The sequence below is a fragment of the Metopolophium dirhodum genome, chromosome 3 (assembly GCF_019925205.1).
Source record: "Metopolophium dirhodum isolate CAU chromosome 3, ASM1992520v1, whole genome shotgun sequence".
Taxonomy (NCBI): Eukaryota; Metazoa; Arthropoda; class Insecta; order Hemiptera; family Aphididae; genus Metopolophium; species Metopolophium dirhodum.
Genome location: NC_083562.1, coordinates 1,845,272 through 1,873,153, shown reverse-complemented (window position 1 = coordinate 1,873,153; position 27,882 = coordinate 1,845,272). Strand labels below are relative to the sequence as shown.

The 27,882-nt window shown below is 29.3% G+C and overlaps 3 protein-coding genes across 5 annotated transcripts in view; 2 read left to right on the top strand and 1 right to left on the bottom strand.

The window, feature by feature from the left end:
- The first annotated feature begins 3,875 nt into the window (after positions 1-3,875).
- Positions 3,876-9,807, top strand: LOC132940242 (putative inhibitor of apoptosis). 3 transcript variants are annotated; one of them, XM_061007719.1, is made up of 12 exons: positions 3,880-3,966; positions 4,135-4,203; positions 4,564-4,715; positions 4,818-4,998; positions 5,454-5,612; positions 5,794-5,999; positions 6,769-6,891; positions 6,965-7,110; positions 7,175-7,306; positions 7,371-7,540; positions 7,666-7,719; positions 8,581-9,807. In XM_061007719.1, exons 3-12 carry the CDS (start codon positions 4,578-4,580, stop codon positions 8,766-8,768), a joined length of 1,497 nt encoding a protein of 498 aa, XP_060863702.1. In that variant the 5' UTR covers positions 3,880-3,966; positions 4,135-4,203; positions 4,564-4,577; the 3' UTR covers positions 8,769-9,807. The 3 variants fall into 3 exon arrangements, with proteins under 3 accessions (XP_060863700.1, XP_060863702.1, XP_060863701.1); XM_061007717.1 differs by lacking the exon at positions 4,135-4,203 and having other exon boundaries at positions 3,876-3,966; XM_061007718.1 differs by having other exon boundaries at positions 3,905-4,203; positions 8,581-9,806.
- Positions 9,808-18,558: 8,751 nt separating this feature from the next.
- Positions 18,559-27,882, top strand: part of LOC132940241 (baculoviral IAP repeat-containing protein 7-B-like) — a 32,698-nt gene continuing 23,374 nt past the window's right edge. Inside the window, 2 exon segments of the mRNA XM_061007716.1 lie at positions 18,559-18,675; positions 18,677-18,748. Coding sequence (XP_060863699.1) covers positions 18,574-18,675; positions 18,677-18,748 — 174 coding nt within the window. The 5' untranslated portion in view covers positions 18,559-18,573.
- On the bottom strand, positions 20,957-24,026 carry LOC132940240 (zinc finger MYM-type protein 1-like). The gene is made up of 2 exons (XM_061007715.1): positions 21,913-24,026; positions 20,957-21,816 (listed from the first exon to the last, which is right to left on the bottom strand). Exons 1-2 carry the CDS (start codon positions 23,912-23,914, stop codon positions 21,530-21,532), a joined length of 2,289 nt encoding a protein of 762 aa, XP_060863698.1. The 5' UTR covers positions 23,915-24,026; the 3' UTR covers positions 20,957-21,529.

The following is a 27,882-nucleotide window of genomic DNA, read 5'->3' as shown; positions in this document are numbered from 1 at the left end:
ATATTATGGTATACACTAAGGCTTAATGCTTATAATCTAAAAGATTGGGTCCTGAATTAATGAGACGCATTATTCTCTGTATAGGATCATTACATTATAGTAATTTGTTGAACGATTACTGAGTTGAAATGTGTGCATAGTTCGTGATTCAATCTTGGGTACACGAAATGCGATTTTATTTAATATACGAGTAGTATCTATTTTGCCATTAACATAAATAAATATATAAATTGAAATATTGTTTAAGTTATAAAAAAATTATTTAATAAAGACTATTAGTCAATCAAAACATTCATATATTCATACATGTATAGAAAAAATAACATAAATTATAGGTACGTCTTAATTAAAAAATAATTTATATTTAACACATGCCAAAGTTGCTATGTATTATCAAACACACCATTGTATACGGTACTGCATCATATCTTTCTTTTTAATTTTTAACGTATTTAATAAAACGATTTTCAATAAGAATATACTACTTACTATTATGCACAAGCAAAAGTACAAAACACAAAATATGTTGCCTTCTTTAAATTTGCTTGTGCATATTATATTATAATGTCTGATCACGAATTAAGGTATAATTAAGATACAACTCAATTCGTGTGTCTGTTGTACCTATCTCCTGTTTTAGTCCTGTATCTTCCATGTCCTAGGTTAGGTATAACAAATAACAATATGATAAAATAAAATGTTAGTAACCAAAATTATAATATTAAATATTTTGTGTTCCTCGTTACTGCAGTAGCCAGTAGACAGTAGTGCAGTATGAAAGTATGCACCAGATACCTACGTTAAGCTCCGAATTGGTGTACTCGAAGGTTAATACATAACTGTCAAGTGTCAACATGGCAACATGAACATAGAAGTATCAATGTCTTAAATTAAAGTGGGTTATATCATATTGTTTATCTTTATCGTACCTATAATGGCAGATATTACGGTATCTGTATTCTGTACGGCTGTACGAGCTGTACGAGCAATATTGTTATATTCTGTGGTACGAGTTGTATTAAATATAAGTTCCTAAAAACAATAATAATCAGCTATCACAATATAAGCTTAAAATAAATTGGTTTATTATTGATGATAGAAATGATATAATAATATATTATATAATACAATTAATTAATAATTATTATATAGTTTAATAGGTATACTTAAATGTATATTGACAGCTATTAAAATGACGATATCGCTTTGTACCTATATGACTATAAAAATATATTATTGTATACATTATGCGTATAGGTACAACTGAGTCAGTGGTGTATACAGGATTTATCGATGGTGGTGATATGTACATTATTTTTATGCATAGATATTATTATCGTGTAGACTATAGGACGTAGGTACACTAAAAAAATCAATGATATTGAGCTGTTATAATAAACATACATATTAAGCAAAAAGCAATGGGGAGGTGATCAATACTCTCCCCGCCTCCTACTCACCTAGCTTAGCCACTGGACTGAGTACCTAAGTAAGTACTAAGCAATAATCTTAGTTACAACTTATAAGTAATTGTTTGTTTTACAAATTTAATTAACAGCAATTATAATATAGTAATAATAATAACAATTTATATTCGTTTTATTTCTTAACCGATTCAAAATTAAAATATTAAGAGAACGTTATACTAGCATGTGTTGTCTCCGTCTTACAAGTGCGTAACATAGCAAATTTTACGCTCAGCAGAACACGTGTAGCTCCGTTAGTATACAAATTAGAGCGAATTGACCTCTTATAAAATCTAAAGGTAAGATTATTATCTAGGCAACCTCGTGGACTTCTAATTATATTTTGAAATTGTAAATTTTTTATACATCTTAAAACACTCTTAACTCGCTTTAAAATTAAAATATACTAAAAAGCCCATGAGGTTGCCTAGATAATAATCTTACCTTTAGATTTTATAAGAGGTCAATTCACTCTATTTTTTAAACTAACGAAGCTACACGTTATTTGCTGAGCGTAAAATTTGGTATGTTACGGATTTGTAAGACGGAGACAACACATGCGGGTATAACGTTCTCTTAATGGAATATGGATATATTACATTATAATAAAAAAGTTACGTAGGTATAGGTTATAAGTTATAACATATTACAGTATAGGCTTATAATATAATAAACACGTCTAACAATGTTGGAGTCACACAGTATTACAGCTATTCTCTTCTATTATTATTATTAATATTTGTTTTGTTTCAGTTTCATGAAAAACGTCAGATAATAATAGTGTTTAACCGCCTATATAGCAAATTTGAAAATAGATTTGAACAGACACCTGTCGGCTGTCAACCAATACATGTTTGTTATGCGACTACATGCGAGCATAGGTATATGATACACATATTATATACCTACCTACCAATCGGATATTACTGACACGTCATATTATACATTTAATTATTTTAAACTACATATTATAGTAACATACTAATATATAAATTGCAAACATACGTACATATGCCCAATGGCTCTAATCTACGAACAATATAAAATTTACTATTGTAGTTATCCAGTTAGTTTAAACACTGCAAGCACGAGGCACATATAAAAAAATAATAACAAAGGTAATTAATTATTAGGTGACAGACGAACACTGAATAAATTAAAAGATAATCCTACCTACATTAATTTTTATATACATATACGTCTATATAATACGTGTGTTTGTTAATTGGAAATAAAAAGGCCATTTTTATATAAACTATAGGTAGGTACCTATTATTATGATATATCCTTATACAATTGTAATGTGCATGAAGAGGAGTAGTATGGTAGGTAACTACTAATAAAATAATAAACATTTATGTGAGGAGTGAGGACCAGCAATGCACATACCTATGCAGTATAATACACCATCATTATTCATTAGTTATCTCAATCTTACAAGCTCATTATTACGTAACATATTATATTATAGCAATTATTAATTTAATTTCAACAATTTGTGTTGAGTCCCGTTAATTTTGGTGATTAAAGTGAATTGACCTACAACCAATAGTATATTAAATGTAAAGATAACAAAGTTACCTATCTGGACTGTGTTTTTTTTCTATATTTTAATATTAAAATAGTAACACACATTTACATACCTGCCAATTAACAACTCTAGTACTCTACTGATCCTGTATTAGGTACAGAAGATTTGTTTTTCAAATAACTAACATAATATTAACGCCTTAATAATTATATTATATTATTATGTACATCAGTGGCGTAGTATCTATTGTGGGCGGCGGTAGACTGTTAACGTGTTTACACAGAGTTGGTTGTATGGTTTCTATACAGCTATACAACATTTATTATTTGCCATAACCTTTCAGACCATAGAAATGATGTTTTAATTTTCTTAAAATTTGGTGAGGGGGCGCTACAGCCCCCCCCCCATGGCTGCGTCACTGGTATACTCATATACGTAATATTATACCTATGTTAATATGTCAATTGGTGACTGCGTTTGCCTGACATACGATTTTTTACGGAAAGACGGTTCCAATGAATATGATATTATAATAATTACCTATACAGCCAACTATTCTCTTAAGACATGTTTCTATTAAACACGTGGGCCGTGTACACAAAAAATGTTCAGATATGTCCACGATTTAAAATATAAGATTTTACTTTTTTAAATATAGATTTATGCATATCTTTAGTCGTGGCTATGTCTAGCAACACGGTATCGTGGTTAACCGTGTTGTAACCTAACCCAATCAACCAATCACAGGAAGGGATTTTTCGCGCGTACGTGTATAGTGGAAATCCTCCTTGGTTAATGCAATCACAACCACGGTAACTGCTATGATAACAAATCATATATTACGATTATCAATTCTTATCGATTTGTTGAACCCACAGAGTACAGGCCACAGGCTTCAACAACTGATGAAAGTGGAGTGGAGCAGACAGTGGCCACAACAAATCGTTTATCATAGAACAAATCAACCAAGTATGTTTAATTTTCAATGGTAATTATTGTAATGATCACAGGAGTTTCTGCGCATGATAATTTATAATCATAATAGTATATTATTTAATTCTTTCAAGTTCCTGTGAAATGAATTATAATATGTATATTGTATGCTATAATTAAATAGTTGTTTTGTTCTTTGTCAAGAAAAACGAATAAAATGCATCTGATCTAGCGGAATCAAACCAACTAATAATAAATTGTTAAATTGTTAACGTAAGTTAATATTATTATAAAAGGTCATGTTAATTGATCTTAATATATTTTTTTTGTTTTCACCTGTATGGGCTGTACACTTGTACATAGTTTTATCTCTAAAACACAAGTATATTAGAGATGATATTCTTTATATATAAACATAAATAAACCTGTTGTTTTTTTTTTGTTAGATATCTATAACTAGTGGGCAAATTGTAAAATATTATAACTTATTTTCGTCTTCTGTCTAATTAAGTCATCATAACAAAAGTGTACATTTTACATATTTTTTTTACTCTCTTCCCTTTCGGAAGACTGTTGTTTACAGTGTCAACTTAAGTTGAATTAAATAATTTAAAATGCTTGTGTCCTTTATAGATTTATTCACACTAATGGAATCACCACAGTCAATTGATTTGAAAAATGAAAGCAATAGATTAAGTACATTTGCTGGTTGGCCAGTATCATTTATCATTAGTCCAAAAAGTTTAGCAGCTGCTGGATTCTATTACACCAAACAAACCGACAAAGTAAATATAATTTATAACCAATTATAATATTATACATGTTATACAGCTATATTATTATGGTTTAGTAAATGCTATAATGATATATTTATTTATTCATATTAGGTTAAATGTGCTTTTTGTAATATTTGTATTTGTCACTGGGAATTTGGCGACAATGCTGTCGATGAACACAAACGTCACAATCCTGACTGTAGCTTTATCCTAAGTCAAGACTGTGGTAATATACCTATTATCGAAGGAATTCAGTTAAGAGGAGAGTTTGTTGAAAATCATAAGGAAACTGGTCAGTTTTTAGTTTAGTTCACTTAAGACAGTTAAGTGATGAAACAATATATTTTTCACCTAACTAAGTTTAAGAGAAAATATTAATTTTATTGCACAAAAATTTTTATTATTTATAATAATGAGGTAGGGAAAATAATTAATAATATTTAATTAACTATAGTTTTAGTTCCTCAATTAAACTTGAAAAACAATTCAAAAATTACCTAATAACTTATTATACAACAACTGTTTGTTTTCAAATTATAATGTTACTTAATATTTAATTAAATTATTGTTATTATGAATTATCTGAGTGCTTATTCAAGGAAAAAATATATATTTATATTCTGTTAATATAAACAGTTAATAAATATACAAGTGTATATTTAAATACATACAATTATATTCTTTTAAAATTTACACCTTTCTTACTGTTAATAATATAATTAATTATTTTACATTTTCATGAAATAGGTGAACCAATTGATATTCAAGGTTTGGGTGTTAGAGCTCATAGAGTAGCTTTTCATTTAAAGTATAATTCATTCAGTGCTCGATTGAATTCATTCAGAGGTTGGAATAATGAATCACAAAAACCTGAAGACTTAGCTACTGCTGGATTTTTTTTTACTGGTAAAATTATTTATCTTTATTTATTTAGTAATTTATGTGTTTATAAATTTATATAATTTAAATCATATCGTATTTGCAGAATTATCAAATATTTTAATATTTTTTGTGCAACAGCATTTATTTAAAAAAGTTTTATTGGCCCTACCTATTTAATAAATAGATGTAAAATTAATTAATACAGGTAGTAATGATGAAGTTCGCTGTTATTACTGTGATGGAGGTCTTCAAAATTGGGAGATAGCTGATAATTCATGGGTTGAACATGCAAAATGGTTTCCAAACTGTGGTTTCTTAAATTTAGTAAAAGGAGAAAAATTCTTGGATGGAAGTTTGGTGGAAAGATTTAATGCCCTTTTAAGTAGACCTAGGCCTGAAGATTCAACAGAGGTATGTCAAAATTAAAATTTGTATGGTCTATTTGCTACATTACATGGGTAGTTAAAAATAATTAATTCACTTAACGTAAGACACTATATTGTAATGTACCTATTAGTTTTAAAAATATTTTTGTAAATAATTGGAAGTCATAACATAACAACATTCTTAAAGAAAAAAATGTATTCCTTTTCGTTTAAAGTTTTTTTTTAATCTGCATATATTTTTAATATCATATTTTGAATAAGAATTTTTTCGTTTATTTTGAGTTATAAAATTTGAATTGTAAATGAGTAGTTATTAACTACTACAAGTTACAAGCATTTAAAGTTTAGATGACAGGAGTTTGTCGTGAACCAACGTCATTTTGCAATGTATCCTTGTATACTCCTCTTGTTTTAAATCTTAAATGCTAAATGAGTTATAACCAGGTTAGTTAACCTGTAAAAAGATAGAAAATAACTACAAAAAATATTTTATTTATAATAATTATAATTTATTATTACTTATTAGAAGTTATTATAATTGTTACAAATTAATTAATCTATTAACAAGTATTCTTGAAACTTAAATATATTTTAAAAATTCTAAATGTTTTTATTTGATGTCTTCCGTCAAATAGATCCCAGTATAAATTATAAATTAATTTAAAATGTACTTACATTTTTTTTTATATTTATGTAGAATTATAAATATACCAAATACTTTTAGTATAACACTTATATTATTATATTATTATCGTGCAAATACTATCTTACATTTAATATAATACTTTCTATAGGGACAAGTTGTTAGTATACACCAAACAGATAACATTTCACCATATAATATGAGTTCTTCAACAAGAAGTAATGAGACCACTGATCGTCAAATTAGCGATCTTATGCTATTACCTCCTGCACTAGTAAGATATAAGATTACTCTTATTTTCTATGTATGTACACATTGGAAATTTATTTAAAATAAAAACATTTTAGATGGCATTAGAGTTAGGCTTGCAACCATCTCAGATTCGACAAGCAATTCGTAGTAATCTGCAAGATATTGGCACACCTTTCCGTTCAATGGATAGTTTTATGCAACAAGTTTTAAATCAAGATCAAAATTCATTTTTTTCTAATGGGTATTTATCAAAACAAAATTTTAAGAATTAAAATAAGTATGTATTTAAAAATAATATATTTTAGAGATACATTGACTCTGGAACAAATTCTTCAGAGAGAAGGACCAATGGACAGAATAGGTGTTACTCGTCATCTTGATAATGAATATGTCTACAATATGTCTGAAGAATCTAGTGACTCTAATGAAAGTGATGAGTAAGTTAGCAAATTAGTATGATTTAAATTGTATTTAATCAACATATTTATTTCATTTTTATAGAGTACATTTTGTGTCAGAAAGTGATTCAGAAGAAGATGAACCGATCCCTGAACCTCAAGAGCAAAATATAACAAATAGTCAAAATGAAAGTGAAATTGTTGATATAAATGAATCTGTGTTTGTAGCTGACAGTATTCATTCCAATCAATCCAATGATATTCAAATTAAAGGTATTCAAATTATTTTCATGATTTAATTTTGACTGCATTAATTATATATTTATATATTACCTATTTACGAACTGTTCTGGTCAGTTTTTAATTTTTTTAACCATTTAATTTTGTGTTAATTTTAGAAGAAGCTAATGTACCAAGTAACGAATCTGCGAATATAAAATTATCTCATTCAGGTATTTTTGTTTTTAATTAATAAATATGAATCTAATTTATATTTGTATCCACTGTTGTCAACTTAAGGACTAATAACCCTAGTGGTAGAATTATTATATTATATTATCTCCTAATGCTAGTGGTCAGGAATAACCTTTTCTTTGTAGTGACATGACAATAGTTCGCTCATTTTTTTTTATTCTTGACTTGAACAAAGTATCTATATAATTTGTTGTTAAGTAGCTTTTTTTTATAGTTTCCTGACCATCGTCTAATGTACAGGTTTAATATTTAGATGGTTATTACTTGAAAGGCCAGTTGCTTTAACTATCACTTAAGGGTGTAGGTGCCGATTTTTCCAATTTTCCGTGATTCTATACATTTTGAAAATAATATTTTTAAGCATATAATTCTGCTATAAATGCAAAAGCATTATCCTTTTTAATAAAAATTAATTTAATTATTGCTATGATTATTTTTGTTTGCATTCCAACATATTATAAATTATTAGTTAAAAAGTTGTTAATATTTAGTTCACAATTTATTTTTAAATTTCGAACAGAACATTTTTTTGAAATTAAAATTATTTCCTAATTTACCAAAATAAAAAAACTTACTATCCACTAAACAGAAAAAGGTAATTTTCCATTGCTTCTAGAAAATTAAACTTTTGGTGCATTCGTTACAAAAAATATGTTAAATGTGATAAAGTCTATCGCAAGTCACCTTCATAATAAAATATTTTCTCACAAAAGTTTTGTAATAAAATGCTCTTTGAACTTCCCATTTTTAGAGTCAAACCCTTTAAGTTAGGTAAAAATACGCTATTAAAAGATGGACAATTATGACAAATATAATTAATTTGTATTATTTTCATTTAGATTTAGAAGAAGAAAACCGTCGTTTGAAGGAAGCCCGCCTTTGTAAAATTTGTCTAGATCAAGAATTGGGTGTTGTTATGTTACCTTGTGCCCATTTAGTTGCATGCATCACTTGTGCTTCTAGTCTACCAGACTGTCCATTATGTCGACAGACCATCAAGGCTACTGTTCGTACATTCCTTTCTTAACGATTAATATTATATTTACAAATTTTTACTTTTCACTTAATTTACATTTGTTGGACATATAAATACATAACAAATTTGATGTATAGATTGCCTGTTGCTATTTATATATATATATATTTATGTTAACCTTTACTATAAGAAAAAAAATAGAAATTTTATGAAAATTTCAAATATATAAATATATTAATGTTTGGTGTGGCTGTCAATTTTGCTATACTTTAAATTATAATTAATAGGAAATTTTCTGTTAGAATATTTAAATTCAGGTAGAAAAATGTATTGTTTTAAATAGTATACAAAATTGTTTTTTCTTAAATATTTTTAAAAAAAAAAAAAACTGAAAATTGATTAAAAATAGTTATTAAAAATGTATATTTCACTTTTTGTTTAACTTGTACTCATTCTTACATTTAGATTATTATTTTTATATTTTGTGTAATTTGTATAGTAAATAGGAATGTAGCTTTCATATAAAATGCTTTTAACAAAAACGTTGAATGCTAAATTACAGGCACTTCTTACAGAATGTAAAGAAGAAAATTGTTATGATTAGAAGCATATTATATAAATAAACACTAATAATAAAATGTATGACGGTGTAAATTATTTTGTTATGGTAAAAGTATATTAACTAAACAGTTAAGTCATTAAAACTTAATAAAGTTACTTATGAGATAGTATGTACATAGTGATTCATTTTAATTATTTTAATATGTAATGTTTAATATGTTATTTATTGTTTTTAGTTCTTTTAAAGTTTTAATCATTATTTCTTCAGTTTTTATTTAATTTTCCAATCATATGTAAAAGAAACAACCATCTGTTGAATAAATTAAACAATAAACAGCTGCCTGAGTAATAGTCTAGATCTCTGCTTAGGTTTTTAAAATGTTGTTATAACTTCTAGTCTATATAGTAAAAAAATATTCAAAGTTTTCCAAAAATTATTCAGTGCCGAAACAAATATATTTGTGAAGTTTGATTTGTTATAAATTGATATTCAAATTATAAAATATACTTAAGATGTAAATATGATATAAGTTATTTTTTTTAATCAATATTCTTCAGTACTTCAGAAGAAATGAAAAATTTAAAATTGTAAATTTGTTTAATTTATAAGTAGTTCTTTGAAAAGCTAAAAAAAACAATATTAGCGTTTATTAGATTAGACATTTTCTATTGGCTATTAATGAATTAGTTCCTTGGAAACCTAATACACATAATATGTGTGTAACACTGCTATAGATACTGTATAGCAGAGGTATTCTAACTGTGTGTCGTGACTCTTAGGGGTGTTGTGAGAGTTGTGGATGGGAGCTGCATCAAAGCACTGGAAACCAAAATTATTGTAGGTCAAGTATAATTAACATAAATATTATGCGATTATGGAAACGATAATGAGACACATTACAAGTTTTATTTCCAGTACTAAAGTCACTGTTAATTGTTATTAACCTAACCATATTGGCTATATTAATATGATATCTGTATTTTTTCAATTTTTTTTATAATAATTTGATAGCCGTACAAATATTGTGAACACACAAAGGAGCAGCGTGATGAAAAAGTTTGAATACCTCTGCTATATAGTATTTATAGCTGTGGTGTGAAACAGTGTTTCCACTTTAAGATACCAGGAATGTTTTATAATATATTACACCACTTTAAGACATATTTTGTAAATTAAATAAATAGGTATTATGTAAAGCCACAAAAAAAATATTATATCTTAAATTGTGTATGAACACTGAAACAATTAAATGTAATATAGTATACACACTAGGCATAGGTGCAATTAGAGAGGGGGCTTAGACCCCCAGTTTTTTAATCATAATTTAGTTTAAAATATAAATTATCAGGGTCTGTGATGTTAATACAACTCTAGCCCCCTCCAGAAAAATGTCCCTAGTTTTGCCTAGGTACCTATATCAATATGCATAGGTACTACAACTACAACATATACATTAGTAGTTTCTATATTATTATTTATGTTCATTGTGCATAATAATCTTACCATAAACATCATTAGACATAATTCTACAAATATAGAAATTCCTTTTACTATCGAATGGATTTTTAATTGTATTAAGTGAGTTTAATGGGTATTAAAGAATTTATTATTTATGTTCATTAATCATTACCCATGGTTAATGTATTAAAAAGAAAATGCTTGAAATTATTTTCAACCTTTAATATTCATACAAACTTAGAATTTATAACATTTTCAAACCTTTTGGGAGCTAATTTACTTTATCAAATAATACTTGATAAAAATATGACCACAGTACCCCCCCCCCCCTCCCTCATATATATATATATGTCACTGAATGCTAGAGCACAACATGGTGTTAATATATTTTGAATTGCAATCATCGTAAAAATGAGTGTTTTTGTGTCCATACTCCGTAACAATAGTCTACAGGTTTTAATTTTCATCACAATGTAAGATATCCGATATCGTCAGATATGCTAGGTATTTTATATCCAGACCCTCAGCTGACACGGGTCTTAAATGACTAAGACTCGTTAAACCAAAACCGCGATAATCATCTTTATACATTACATATATTTTAAGGACATACGATAACAAAAAAAAAAAAAAAAAACATAGTATGTGACCACCGCCTAAGTGGTGGAGTTGATGGAATGATGAACTCGTTTCGAATTTCCATGTATAATGTGTTTATCAATTTATTATATTTTATATTTAAGAAAAACGCAAAATCATTCCATTCGTCCGCCCATCACACGTCGTAAAATCACAATAAAAGAAATCCGTATATTTTGCGCAATCCAATTCCCCCTCCCTTTCTTACTTTTCGTGTTTGCTCGAGTTACCCACGTTCATAATATTATTATTATTATTATGTCTTAATGTCTGCCTCTACATATTGCATACAGAGGGATTCGATTACGAATGAGCAATGGCATACCAGTATATTTTATAGTCATTGCTATAATAATAATAATACCTACGTCCGCCGTTCATAATTTATTTCGCTTTTTTTTTCAACCGCACGTAGTGTTTATAATATAATAATATATTAAAATCATATCATATAAGCCTCCGCGACATAACAATATTATTTATCTTATCGAAAACTTTTAAATTTTTTTCCCTAGATGTTCTGCAGGGTCTTGGTCTCTGGGCACATTTCCAGTTTGTTGTAACGCGATGTTTTCACTAGCTGATCAATATTATGACTTTTTTATTCGGACCAATTTTTCTATTGCGTAAATACCTAAATGATATTTTATAGAGGCGCGTCATCATGTTATATTATCATGATATGCATTCGTGCGTATATGTTGTCGTCTGATACTTGAATAGGTATTTTATTATGATATACAAACCAAAGTCTCGGGTGGGTGTGGCGAAAAAAACGACGAAAAAAGCACAAAAACAAAGAGCTGGCCAGAAGTTGCTTCTGGGCCTCCCGGCGGTCCCCCACCACAGCTAAAATTGAAAAATCTCTCTCGGATCATAATATTATTATTATTATCGAAACGGTGGTCTCGGACGCGGAATGTGTGTGTGCGTCTCACTCTTTTTCTCTCTCTCTCTCACTCACTCGTCGCAGTGGGCCGGGGGGAGGTGGGGGGGGGGCTTCGCGTGAGAAACGGTCGGCACACTTGAAACACGGTCGAGACGCGTTTATTGTGCGCCGTAAAGGATGACGACGACGGTGAGGCGGAGGAGTAGGAGGACGAAGACGACGTTGAACGAATATTATGTGGCGGCGGTGTAGAGGCCATTGCGCGGCGCTACAGCGGCGGCGGCGGCGAACCGACGGTCTCACGCGCCGCCGAGGTCGCATTCCTCGCCGTCAGACCGTGTCCTCCGCCCCGCCCCGCCGCGCTCGTTCTTTCATGCCACACGGGAAAGGACCGTTTTTCGTGTAGACTACGGTGCGGCGCGGCGGCGGAGAGGAGGCGTAACGTCCTTTTGTGCGTTGCGCGTGCAATATACGTAGCGCGCTCGCGTCTCGTTTATACAGGGCGATCCGCTTACCCGCTATAGCCTCCGCCGCAGCCGTCGTTCGGACACGAAGATAATAATATTATCATTACGGAATGACGAAAACGGTTTATATTATATTTTCTACGTCTACAGCTAGTAAAAATATAATAATATACAACACGTACTGCAGACGACCGGATTTTCCCGACTCTGTATACACGGGTGTTTTTTATTTCGACTTAAGGCGATCGCTGATTTTTCCGCGTAGATTCCGCGTCACGAAGATATTATTACGGAATGACGAAAACGGTTCATATTATATTTTATACGTCTACAGCTAGTAAAAATATAATATACAACGCGTACTGCAGACGACCGGATTTTCCCGACTCTGTATACACGGGTGTTTTTTATTTCGACTTAAGGCGATCGCTGATTTTTGCGCGCAGATTACACGATTCGCCCACGTCGTAACAACCCACGACGACATGTAATAATTGTAAACAACAACAACAACAACAACAACCGTGCGCACAATCCAACGCTCTGCGTGCCGCCCCAATAATTGGCCAAATCATTACCACATCGTTTCGTAGTCGCACCCGCGTTCAACATGTACGAGGGTTTACCTACCCGTAAAATATATTATAATATGTCCTGCGACTATTTAAAACACTTGTTCAGTGGCCGTTTTCTCGTATCCAGACGACGATGATATGGTATATAAGACGTGGATAATAATAATATTATAACCCTCACGGATTCCTACGTGGCGAGCGGTGACTAAAAATCGTTATTAATTTACTCGCAGTCGTCTGTCGTGTAACGATAACGCCTCGCCTACACCCACGAGCGCGCGCCCAGTTAAATCTGTCCAGGACGTCCTGTTTTAAATAATAATGTAATGTATTATAACGCAAGTCGCACATATATTTTAGACGCGTATCCGGTAAAAGCGCAGACGTCGAGCTTCGTCTGCGATATAATATCCTGATAATGATAATAACAATATACCTAGGTATAGCCGTATATAGGTTACGCGTTACCGTTATTGTGTAGAAATGACTGCAGCTCGACTTGTGCTTCGAATTTTATTTATATATTATACAGACCACGATGCGGTCCCATTTGAATAAGGCAACTATAATAATGTAGATGCGAGAGATTTAAAAACGAACAGTGAAGTGATTAAATACAAATATTGCATCGGTAAAATATAGGTAAATCGTAAACATAATAATATTATTATAATAATTGTTATTAATTGTTATTTTAACTGTAGGTATTCTACTTGTGTTTACTACTGAACAGTCTACAGTAGTAACTCTATACGAGTTCATTTTAAATATACATAACATTCACCATAAGAAATAATATTTATAATAATCTATAATAATGCAAAGTACCTACGTTGTACTATAATATTATAATATAGTAAACAAAATATTTCAATGTTTTGAACCTTATGTAAAAATTATTTTTTTATTATTACGTTTTATTTTCCAAACATGCGTACCATACAATCATGAGTCATATTTATGATTTATCACATGAGGTGAGGTCACAGGACTTAAATCGTTGACTTGGATTTGATTTGTCCGACAAAAAACAGTATTATATTATTGAAAAAAAAAAAAAATATTTACAATTGAGTCTACTGCATTTCCGTGCAATGTAAATTAAAATATATTTTGGGTATACTTACAGTGGCGTGCTTAGCTTTTTTTTGAAAGGGATGAGGGTAGGCACTTTTGACTAGGTATTCTCAGACCACGTTATATAGCAGTAAATATACATTCATTGCTTTAATAATATAATTTATATATGACAAAAATATGCCTGAGTGGGGATATGATACACTCAACCCCCCCCCCCCCTCGTGAGCATGCTTCTGTATATAACAAAAACCAGAATAATCGTTTAAGAAAGCCAGTTAAAAAATCTATTTGTGATTTAATATTTATTATTTTAACAAGTAGGTATAGTGTATACACATTATACCAAGTGTACGTGTTCATAAGATATTGTCATGAATATATTAAAAAAAACTCGTCTTTTTATACAGATTTTAATTTTCTTAGTATTCGAACAAGTCACGGTTGTGGTGTGCTGTGTGCATAAACTGTACGAGTACTTATGTTATGTAACATTTGAACATTAAATATAAGATGTTAAAAAAATCAAATATATACCTACTCATTAAAAATATATTTTTTATTACTATACGACTATACCCGAATCTTTATCTACTTACAAAACTACGTTTTTTACTCACATTTACGTTGAAGTTGATAAAAGTGTTATTCAAATTAAAATACATCAATTGCAGGCGTAGCTTATAAAATAAAGTATAAACTATACAGGTAATTTAAGTTTATATATATGTATATAAACTCTATGTCTCTATATAAAAAATAATATGTTATATTTACTCATAGGTCTTATGTATAATAATTTTATATTATATTATAGTAATTTTACTATATATAGACCAGCGGTTCCCAACCTTTTTAGTCGGCGGTGCCCTGTGATATTATAGACTATATATTTTATTACCTATATAATTGTATTAGGTATAATATATTAGGTATACAGCTATCTTAAACAAGATGTGAAAGTATAATATTTTGTCTTACCTTCTCCAACATATTATATAGAATAGAATATACATTTAATTAGTTAGAATGCTGAATGGTTAGACTAAAAAATAATATTTTTGGACCAACATACACGGTGTTTGTTGCAACATGGACATGTATATTTAGCATTTATGGTACCTATACATTACTTATTACTTATAAGTTATTATCCATTACTAATTACCTTTTCTATATACTATATATGGGTACATGTATTTATATTTTCGTCAAATTCACAAAATATGCGTATATAATAGACACGCATAATGTATTGAATGTATTATGATTTGTAAATATCCGTTATTCCGTTCATAAATGAGTATTATAAAGCAAGTATAGGTATCTACTTCAGTGTAGACTATAGACATACGTGAATGGTTTTAAAAAGTAATATATTTAAATTCTAGGTATCTGGTATATGGTCAGGGGCGTATACAAGGGGAGATTTGAGGGTCATACCCTTTCCATGATCTATATTTGTTATTTTTTATACATGTCATCCATGTGGAACGTTTAGTGGAACAAATTCTGGAAACTAATAAAACAAATATGTATATGTGGTCTAAATCCCAAATTTCAAAAGTTCGTAAATACACGTAAAATAAAGGTTTTTATAAAAAGATAAAAATATAACTGTGTACCTACCTACAATGATCATAAAAACAAATGTAGGTCTAGTTATTTCAGTATAGGAAATGGTATAATATTATATATATAGGTACTTACCATATTCATATGTTAATATATTTACCTATGCATAGCGGAGTATACACGAATTTGATGAACTCTATAATATAGTATAGTTATAGTATTTTATAGTTTATACACAAGAACCATAAGATATAGGCAAAAGATCTCAAATACCATGGTGGCATGGCCATAGCAGTTTGAATCATAGGCGTGTGCAGGGGGGTGCATGGGCCCCTAATTTTTTTTGAAATCCAGAGTACTCATACTTATGGTCCTTGTGGACTTTGAAGAGACTATCATATCGTGTGAGGACAATATGATTGGTTTCTGTCACAGTGTCAATATGTCATAATAGAGCTATGGAACTATCAAATGTTAGTAAGATAATGCAGTTGATAATACATTTGGGAGGGTATTAAGTTTCATCTAATCAAACATTTTAAACACCATATAAATTATAAATTATAATAAATACTTTTATTTATGGAATTATAAATACTTACTTAAAAACATTTTTTTTTTTTTTGTACATATTGGATATGTTTTTTTCAACTTTTCCCCCACTCTGGACCCCAAATACAAGACACGTACACTATGAACTAGTATTGGTATATAGTAGGTATACCTAATGTCCTAACGGAAATTACTCAATTTCCTGGCCTCTCTTTAACGGCGTTTCGAACATGTTTTGCAATTTACCAAGAACAACGCCTCCCACTATACATTGAGGTGTACCTGTAAAAATACCACGTTAAAATTAAATTTAAACGCTTAGGTGTATACAGAGTGATTCATCAAGCATACTATTCTGTTTTTTTAAATACTTGAGGACCATATTTTTAAATATTTAGATTTTTTATGCTATTTAAGAAGTGTTCTGTGTTGACACATTTATTATTTTTTAAATGAGAACTATGGTATACTTACGGTAAATTGTTAAAAAAAAAATGGTTTTTTTAGAAAATGTTAATCAAAATTCAAACGAGTACCTAGTTTTTGAGGTACCTATCTAACTTTGTGTAGTAAGGATAATAAGTTCATGATAATAGGTTTGGAATACTTCGGGGCTATAGCCTATATGATATGAAAATTATATATGAATTTATGTTAATCTTTATGAACATTTTATGATTTCTAAACATTGACTGATTATTAAATATTAAAACAAAGTAGGTAGGTATCTAGTTACTATACTAAATCTATTACATATATTTTTTTGTTTATGTAAAACCATTATTAAGGATAGGTACTCCTTACTAGACATTAGTAGGTACATATACGTTTTTATGACTTTTGTAACTCTGGAACTGCTCGTGTAAACGTAATGCGCATAATATAACATATAGGTACATAATAATTATAATATATATATTATATATATATAGGTTCTAGCTGCACATACTACCCACAGATGAAATCTTTTACTGCATCAGATTACAAACGTGGGATTTATCTTATAATATGTATTATGTACTATCGTCTACTTTATATTCTTATCTTATATAGTTATATGTACACAGCGATAGCAGCCTTATAAGTATACCCACCACTTACCAGACACACATGCATAATAGGTTAGCCCTAACCTATACTAGGTATACAATTTTTTATTCGTGATTTTTTTTCTCCGAATTTCATACGAACAATTTTAATCAACTCAAGTCAAACTACGCGTTTCTTTTTTAGTTTTGAACTTATACACAAACAGTCATCAGAATTATATACATTCCGATTACAATATTCTATACTCATTTAGTAATTTATGATTCATGCTTCGATAGTACGATGTTTGACATTGATGGATGAATTTCGATAAACATTGTAGGTATAGTAGGTACTTATTATTATAGCCAGTATATTTTATACTAAAATTTAACAAGTGCGTTTTTGTGATACGATTATAATATTATAGTTTATACAACTATACATACCTATTTGTTTAATATTAAATAATTCAATAAAATATTTGGGAATTATTGTTCCAAGGTATAGTATTTAGATTTAAAAGTATATGTATTCTTATAACTCGCTTAGTGCTTTCTTATACTCTAAAATAATTGTACAAGAAATATTTATTTTACATTTAACTATTTACTTATACCTTTGCTATTGTCTATTACCGTTGATTATAAATATAATATGCTTTTACTTTTAAAAATCACCTAAATCTGACCTATATTTAATAATAATAATAACAACAATAATAAAATAATATACTGTATACCTGTATACGTATAATACACATTACACAACAACGATAATTATTATAATGCAGAATATTGAAAGAGAGGACTGAAGAGTGATGTGACAAGATGCAATAACGGTTGCAAGCGGCTACAGGTATTTATTTTGAATGAATACAAAACATAATAGTGCAGGTAATTTGCGACCTTGAGAGTGCAATTTATTAGGCATATTAAACAACTGCATTTCCTATAGAGTTAAAAATATGTAGGTTTACTTGACGTCATCCGAGGACGATATCTGTTTATTGTGAAGTGTATACCTACTATTAATGACACCTAATTTATTAAATATTTTTGCACTACTGCACATGCGTCTGTGCACAAATATATTATACAGTTACTCCCTAGAAAAGACAAACACAACCAATTTATACCGTGACAGTGTACCGCGCGGTCTATACAACTTATTCAAGTATTAAACTATTGCGAGCTTTGCGGCGTTGGGTAAGTGTATATCATAATTAAACATTAATTACATATAGTGATATAGAGTTAAAACAATAAAATGTATAGGTTATTTTTATTTACGCATGTTCCTGAAATTAAGTTAAATATTTTTTCATCAAATACCTACGTATAAAAAATAAATTATAATGTAATATTGTTTTTTAAGAAGCGTTTTATCAGTTTATACATATTATATTATACGACATACCTTGATACCTACTTAACTAAATACTATTGTTATCGTCAGTTATGCTTTTAATCGATCAGTAATATGGTTTAAATCGCCTGCATTAGCTGGTACTAGAATAGGTTTTTTTATTTTATTGTTCCCAAATATTCCAAATGTCTTTATTTATTATAAATTAGGCACTGAAAATAATAATTAATGGAAAAGACATAAAATGAGTAAGGAATTTGCCTGTGGGTTTAATACTTATAATGTATAACCTCTTAACTTTAAACAATTATATATTATTATATTAACGCCACCCTGCGGCCTCCACGCTTCATAATGTGGACAAACATTTTCATGGTCGTTCGTGTAAAATATACAATTCATTCATGTCTACTTTATTCTATACATTTGTACTTCAAGTTATAATCTTAAAGTATTGTCGTTTGATTACTAAATGTGTATGAATTTAAGAATTATGATCAATAAGTTGCAAGGGGATTGGTGTCCGGGGTAGGTATATAATTGTTCACTTTTTTTAAAAAGAAAACTACAATTTCCTATTCCAAAATTGATGTACCTAAAGATTATATAGGTGGACGAAGGAAAACGAAATAAAACGATAATAATCTAAAAGGAATTATAATGTTTTCCCTTTGACAATACAAATAATATGTACTTTACTACTTTACATATACCTTTATATATATATATATACTTTATATTATATACCTTCACAAGAGACGCGGTCGTACGTTTATAACGCGGTAGGCCGACCGTTCGGTTCAGAATAAAATTGTTCACCATATATGCACCCACCCAATGCGTGCAGGGTGCACTTTGCAGTATATATTATAGTAATAGTGCACACAGAAAACGGAAAACCTATGGAAAACTAATATTGTAAACTTACGATCGGCGGTGTGCATCACGTGTCGTCTAATCGTAATCCACACTTGTGGAGTCGTGTGCACTGCATAATAATATAGGCTGTGCACCACAAAAGGGTTGCTCGATCTATCACACGGGTATTATTCATATCTCCTCTGTATACAGTATAATAATAAGTACACCCACGACTATTATGCAGCACCCGTGTGTAGATTGAGGAGTGCGTGTCACTTCCGATTAAAATATATGCTATACGCGCTTATATGGGCACAAATAACGTTTGAAAATTGGTGTTCGGGGAGGGGGGGGAGGGGAGCTGAAGCACTGCTTTAATACTATTGAACTAGCTTAAAAAAAAAATTGTGATATGTACGTGTTATCAATTATTTTATGAAATTATCGTAAACCTTTAACGTGATCTTTATACGACGTGTGGATTTTATAATATAATATTATGTAATATATTTTTAGTTCTTTGGTGCGCACATTTTTAAATGGGCGTGGTCGTGCGTACACTAAAAACATATTATTATGGTCACGCGATAAATCTACTTATTATTTGAAGTGTTTTTTATTTGCCGAACGTCGGACACCCTATATTTGTGAGAATTCTTTAGTAAGCGAATATAATATCATAATCATTATAATTTAAATTGTATTATTGTGCATATTTTGCAGTAAATAACGATTAAGTATGTACATAATTCGCTGAGTACGTAGGTGTTTTCCAGCATATTACATATTTTGATAACGTTTAAAAATACGAATACGAGTTGTCGAAAATTCGTGTATGCGAATATTTTTAGAATCGATGTGCAAAACAATACTTTACGCCTATCTATATAATATAATATTAATATGTGATGTTTAACAGCTTGAAACATTGAATATAATATAATATTATGTAATACTATTGAAGAAATATTATATTGCACCATTAATACTAAAAATTGCGCTTCGCATATTCATATAAGTAAATAAGTTTGAAGAAAAAAATACAGTACGACGTACATACGTTTCTCAATATAAATAATAATCATAATTTATAATTAGTGAGCATTAGCTGTTAAAGGTGTATATATTAATATATATTACAGTATATAGGTAATAACAATAACAACTTCTAACCATTAATAATAATATTGTATATTTGTAAGATTTCATTTAATTGAATATTATTATAAAAAACATAATATAAATTTAACCCAAAAGCTATAAGTATATTTAAATTTATATTTGAAATAATGATCCACATTTACATACCATCAATATCTAATTCAAAATTAAATTTATCTTATAACATTTTTCGCGTAGTGGTCAACATTGAAAGCATGTTTCACATTATTTACTGTTATAAAATTAATCATATTATTCATTTAAATTATACTCATTCGCGGTGGCAAATTGTGGGTGACAAATTAAAAATAAAAATTCAACCTCCACTAATAAAACTAATATTATCAACAGTAATAAATCTCAGTACTCAAAATATATTACAAACAAAAGCATTATATTTTCTTCAAAAACCAAACTTAAAACACATTTTTGGTGTAGAATAGTTTACAGTAAGTAATAAGTAGGTATAGTAAGTTAATTATGCTACTGTAATACTATTATAGTCTTTTATAATAGTATAATAGTAATCTAAAAAATGCATAAAATATACAAGATACTCAACATAATTAATAACTTATAAAGACACAACAAAACACGACTTATAGTACTTTATATTTTAAATCGATATTTCCATTTTTAGTATTTGAAAATAAATCTATGACTCTGTCAATAAATGTTGGATCAATGATTAATTCATCCAAAATGTTTTTCTCGATAGCCAAAGTACACAAGTTTGTTGGTCGATCATGATTCATGGTATTCCTTAAGAATGTCTTTATCCGTTTTAGTGCACTACTATTCCTTTCACTTGAAACAGTTGTGACAGGAATGCATAATATCAACTGCAACAATTTGGTCAGTTCTTTGTATACCTCTCTTAAATCGGCTGAAATATGTATAATTGTTTTATTAATTATGGTTATAATATATTATAATTTATAGTTTATTGTTAATAATGGAAACTGTAAAGATGTTTACAAACCTTTAATAATATAATTCAACAATTCCTTGGGTGGGAGATATTTACCACGGTCATCAAAAATAATTGTTAATTCGTTTTTTAGTCTTTCCAGATCAAAAACAGAGGGGAAATTATTTTCAAGTTGTATTAGCTTTTCAACAGGAAAACATTTTTTATAATCTTTAAATGCCTTATTATTTGTTATTTCTATAAATTGAAGGAGGTCAAAATCTTGAAATCGAACATTGGTTTGTATTATAATTGAATCTAATATTTCGTATGTTAAATATTTTAAGTTCTGAACATCTTTGTCTGAGTATTGAAGTTCACTATTCAATTCTACTGCAAATTTACTACACGTAACAATTGTTTCTTCATTTCTCATAAACGTTAACTGCGTAGACATATTTATTATTTCTTTTATGCAAGTTTGTACATCTTCTATACATTTTGTTTGGAGAGTTAAAAATACATGATCCGAAAACATAGATATTTTATTAAAGAGGCATAATAAATAAACAAACTTAAAATTTGATAATTTGTTAAACAATCCATTGGCCAAACAAATAGACATTGGATCCCAGTCTTCCTCTTCCGTAACACGTAATGTTACTTTTTTTAATTCTGTAAAATTGGCACTGATTGTAGCTGCTGCTCGAGAATGATAGTTCCATCTTATATCACAATTTTCAGGTTGCTTAAACCACTTAACTCGTAAAAGTTCACTTCGTTTTGGTGACTCGCTAAAAAAGGTGTAAAACATTTTTAGGTCACTTATAAATAATCTGACATCCTTAATTGTTTTCGATCCATGTAGAAAAATTAAATTCAGCTGATGAGCATAACTATGTATAAATATGGCATTTGGGTAAGTGTTTTTAATAATAGCTGGTACGCTTATTACTTTTCCTGCCATAACGGCAGCTCCATCATAAGTTTGACATAACATTTTATTGCCTATATTCCATTTTTTTATTTGTTCTAATAAAATATTTGAAATTTCAAAAGCAGTTTTATCTATCGACACGTCAAAAAATCCAATAAATCTTTCTTCAATGTTGTTATCAATTACGTATCTAAAAATAATACTAATTTGCGATTTACATGACACGTCTGTAGTTTCATCGACTTGAACAGAAACAAATTTTACTTTATTCAATTCATTCATAATCTGCATATTTACAACTTCTGTGATACAAAATATTAAATCGTTTTGAATATCATGAGATGACCCTTTAAAACTCGAGTTTGACGATAAATAATCCTTAATCAATTGTTCTTCTTGCGATAGTAGATTCAACAGTTCTAAATAATTACCTTTATTTATTGGCGTTACACTTGAATTGTGTCCACAAAAAGGAATTTCTTGCTTTCCCAAATAGCACACAACTTGAATTAAACGTGATAATATACGACGGTTATTTCCGACTTGTTTATTATATTTCAATGCCGCTAAACGCTTTCCTTCTGACGCAATGTGATCAATTCTAGTTTGGCCAAGCAACTGAAATTTTTCTTGACAAAGCAAATGCTTTTCAGAAATTGCATGTTTACTTGCTGTACGATCAAAGTTTTTAACCCCCGTTATACCTTCATCACACCATTTTTTTTCTCCTCCGAATAGTAAACAAAAATAACAATATAATTTATTTTTAGTTTGACTTCCGGTAAGCCAGACATACTTGGCATACCATGAAAACTGGAACTTTCGAAGTGTTTTACCGTCCATAACGTCCAAATTCAAAACGGGCGTAGGTCTTTTTTTTTTTAGCTCTAATTTATGTTCGTAAGAATAACTGTGGATGCCATTGCTTATAATGTCGTTAATTACATCGGTCGACGCGGATTCCATTTTATCAACGTATAATAATATATAAATTATTATCAGAATAGTAAATATAATAATATTATAACAAAATATAATAGTACAGATAACGGCTAGACGCCCGAACGGGTGCGGGTTGGCGGACGACAAACAACTAAAATGTCTATCGCCATCGATGTGTGCGAGACGCCGAGACATGCCTCATACAAACTTAAAATGTTACGACGCGTAATCTGAAACCCCGCGAACGCCGCACCCACCATACCCACACAATACCAACTGCAAAACCACGAGTATGAATGAGACACGCGTCCCGGCGTCTCAACATACCATCCGCTCGTGTGTACAATACAATATTATTGTATTGATACTATTGTTGTAAACGAATTGCGTAGCGACTAGCGGATATCCAATCCCAATATGTATTCAATTGACAACTTAAAATAAAATAAAGATTTTCGACATAATATCATGCCACGGTATAAAGATTAATGCTCTCGTGTAATATGTACACTCTTCAGAATAAATTACTCTTTATACTATAATTATGCCATAATAATAAATTGTAATTTTAAAATTAAATATTTTATCAATAATTCTTCATATTATATAAATGAGGATTGAAGGTTGACATTGTCTCATTGCCTCTTATGAGTTATGACGCTTCGCCAGTCTGTATGGTGACGGAATATTTTTAATGGAGGTTCCCAGAAACTATAGAAAGTCAAAAAAATATAACGCCAATAGTCAATGGTTATATAAATATTAATACATAGGTATCATAATAATATATGGGTTGTAAGTACACTAGTAGTACGTTATAACCACAAAAACCTTGCAATTACCTGTTGATTGTAAAATTATATGTTCATATTGTACATTTATATTTCGTTTGTACCGTTTATTTTATTAATTTCTTACCTGCAACTTTATTATGAAATATTTTTCAGTAAACATAATAATATTATATTATATAGGTAAAATGTTCAATAGCAATGACATTTGAACTAGTGAATTCGTGTTAATTAATTAATATAATAAGACTATGGCAGCTGTGCAACGTCAACAGTAAAATTTAAACGATAATTGTTATTATATAATTTATCGACATAATTGGATTATTCATTAGCAGTTAGCACGTGCAACAATTTCGATATAATAATATTAATAGGTAATGTAAAACACGTTACCTATATTTTTAGAATATATTATGTGTCTATAATGTCTATGTACTATTGTCTATTATTATTGTATGAGTAGATATATGGTACCTATATCAGGAGACAGAATATGAGTACTTTGAAACCCGAGCACATAAAATATCTATTTAACGTGTAATGTAATACTATAATAACTGAATACAGATATTATTTCTCATTATTTCATTATTTTTTGGACAATGGGCACCGAGTGACTGGGTAGAGAGTAATAATAATAACTATGTCTACTATTTATATGCAATACAAAATTATAAAAATGCATTTCATTTACAAACATAATATGCAAAAACAATATTTTTTATTTCTACATAACATTAAATTTGTTTGCATAAAAATCAGAAACTATTCATTATTTATTATTATATAGAACTATTTATTATTATAAGTAGTTATTATTATATTGCATATTGCTGTAATAGTATTATGTTCTTTCAAATGTTGAAACACGAATGACGAATGACCGGCGATTGTAACGAATGGATTTATGTTGACTAAAACTTGCCTTACTAATGAAAAACAATAATAATGTTTATATTAGCCATTAGGTAACCATATCGGTCGTCTGACCATGGAAAGATTAGATAGTAAATTTATGACAATTCGACAAATATGAAATAACCTATAATAATTAAAGAAGTTCATTAAATAAATACCATTTAAAATTCATAAGATTTTAAAAAATCGAATTTTGCAATCGTATGCGTTATGCCATTATATATAAAATAGGCAAACAAAAGTTAGTTATTACTTATTATTATTAACTAATAATTCAAATAAGTATGTGTACCTACGCCAATGCAACCGGGGAATATTATCTTTAGGCAGATAGGCTATAATTATATACGTTCAAACAGAGATAAGAACAGGCATTGGCGACAATTATCCGTAATTGTTGGGGGGGGGGAGATGCCTTCAATTAATTACAATTTACTGAGCCATTTAAAATTATAAGTTTGCCCTCTCAATTTTATTTCCGGGAGTGGTGGGCAACTGCCCCCTCGTGACCCCCCAAATATGAGACAGGATAATATTTATTTTCCATGAGCAACTGAACAAGTCAAATCCAAGAATAGTCAAAAACTCAAAAACAATTAATAATGGAAATGAAACATAGTTATATACATTATAGTATATGCTATAAGCCTATATATTTAGCGAATATGTCTTACCTATCTGATATTCTAATGTGGGTGACGTTTTGGTAGTTTGTAGTTTTGTACCGCATTGATTATAATTTAATTAGTTAATAAAATATGTGCAATCGATGTTTGTACTTTTCTAAAAATATAAAAATATTCTTACCTGTAATAACAGGTTGTACACCCATAGGCCATAATAATATTATGTCTACAACACATCTTTTCCGCAGTACTTACGTACTTGAGTACTTCGCAGTTCGCAGCATGCCAGACGCCAGTGTGTAGTTGTGTCTAGGTGAGGCCAGGCGCCAAGTATCAACTAAAAACTACCCCACTCGGACACATCGACCGGTCGGCTATCAGTAATTAAAAGATAAATTAATTACAAATTTGTTTGTTTATCAAAAATCAATATTATGACAATAGCCTTAGAAGTTAAAAATAAGACTTAAGGTGCCGAGTTAAGGTTGATGTAAATACTATACTACAAAATATGCCCTAGTTGCCCCCCGCCCCAGATGACGCCACTAGTCGACGGCCTATATGACCACGACCTAACCGCTATAATATATTATTTTTTTATATTATAATATATTATATACATTTTAAGTCCTAAAAATAAAAAAAATTAAATTTGATATAAATTTGTTTTAAAAAAAACAAGTCAATTATTTTATTTTTTAGAATTTTTTTTTAATATTATTTTTGGGAATTTCCTGACATGAGTTTATTTCTTAAATTATCTATTATAACCATATTTAATTTTCACAATTTTTTACTTTTGTCTACGTTTAAGTAGCATAATTGTTTTTTTGTTTTTTTTTTACGAGGACAAGTTTTCCTGTTATAACCTCTATACATATTATATTATAAACATTTATTATTTATGCATTATGCTACAAAAAAATGCTACAGCGCATTCAAATATTCAAGCATCGTACAAGTATTCGTATAGTCGATCACTGAGTAACACTCGCGTGGGTTTTACCATTTAACACTTATTATTCTTAATCTATAGGCCATAGGCGTTACATATTTATTCCAGTGTTCGTTTGTGGAGGGGAGTGCTTTATCATCCTTTATTAAAAATAGTGTACAAAAGTTGAAGTTAGTTCGCTAATTGAGTTTAGAATACTCAATTTAAGATAAAAGTATTTTAAACCATTTTGGTATTTACGATTTATCGTATAATGTATAATATGATAATTAATATCATTAATATGGTACAGTGACATACTGTACCTAATCTGTATAGGTACCTGCTACTGTATAGTGGATCAGGCGTGCCCAACCCGTGGCCCACGGAAGTATTCCAACCACCGGCCTGTGAAAATTGTATTTCAATAGGAAATTTGTGTAGATAGGTAGTATAAATAAAAAATTTAAATTTAAAAAAATATCATTTTAATAAGCTTTTAAGAATTATTAAATTTCTTATAATTGTGTAGTTTCTAATGACAAAAATAAAGATAATATTATATATTTTATTGTATTTATCAGAATGAACAAAAAAACCGTGAATTAAATTCGGCTCGCAGTAAAAATATGAATTTCGAATGTGGCCCGCAAGTTGAAAAGGTTTAGCACGCCTGGTGTAGATTGTAAAGTGTATACTAATAAAACAAACTAATATAAAATAACATATAGGAATTTTCGAAGAAAAAAATACACAATTTTTATTTTAATATTCATTCTTTGTAAAAAAAATAGCTATTCAATTTCTCTAAACACCAGCGTATGATAATAATATGATGACTGATAAGTGTTGTTGTTGCGGCCTGCAGGATTCAAAGTTCAAACGTTATGA

What these genes read in the sequence shown, in the direction of transcription:
- LOC132940242 (XM_061007717.1), top strand. Translation starts at nt 3,903, where the DNA reads ATGAAAGTGGAGTGGAGCAGACAGTGGCCACAACAAATCGTTTATCAT. An exon ending in TCATAGAACAAATCAACCAA is followed by an intron (nt 3,967 to 4,563) that starts GTATGTTTAATT and finishes TGTCCTTTATAG; the next exon opens with ATTTATTCACACTAATGGAA. An exon ending in GGCCTGAAGATTCAACAGAG is followed by an intron (nt 6,000 to 6,768) that starts GTATGTCAAAAT and finishes TACTTTCTATAG; the next exon opens with GGACAAGTTGTTAGTATACA.
- LOC132940240 (XM_061007715.1), bottom strand. Translation starts at nt 23,914, where the DNA reads ATGTCTCGGCGTCTCGCACACATCGATGGCGATAGACATTTTAGTTGT. An exon ending in GTTGAATTATATTATTAAAG is followed by an intron (nt 21,817 to 21,912) that starts GTTTGTAAACAT and finishes TACATATTTCAG; the next exon opens with CCGATTTAAGAGAGGTATAC.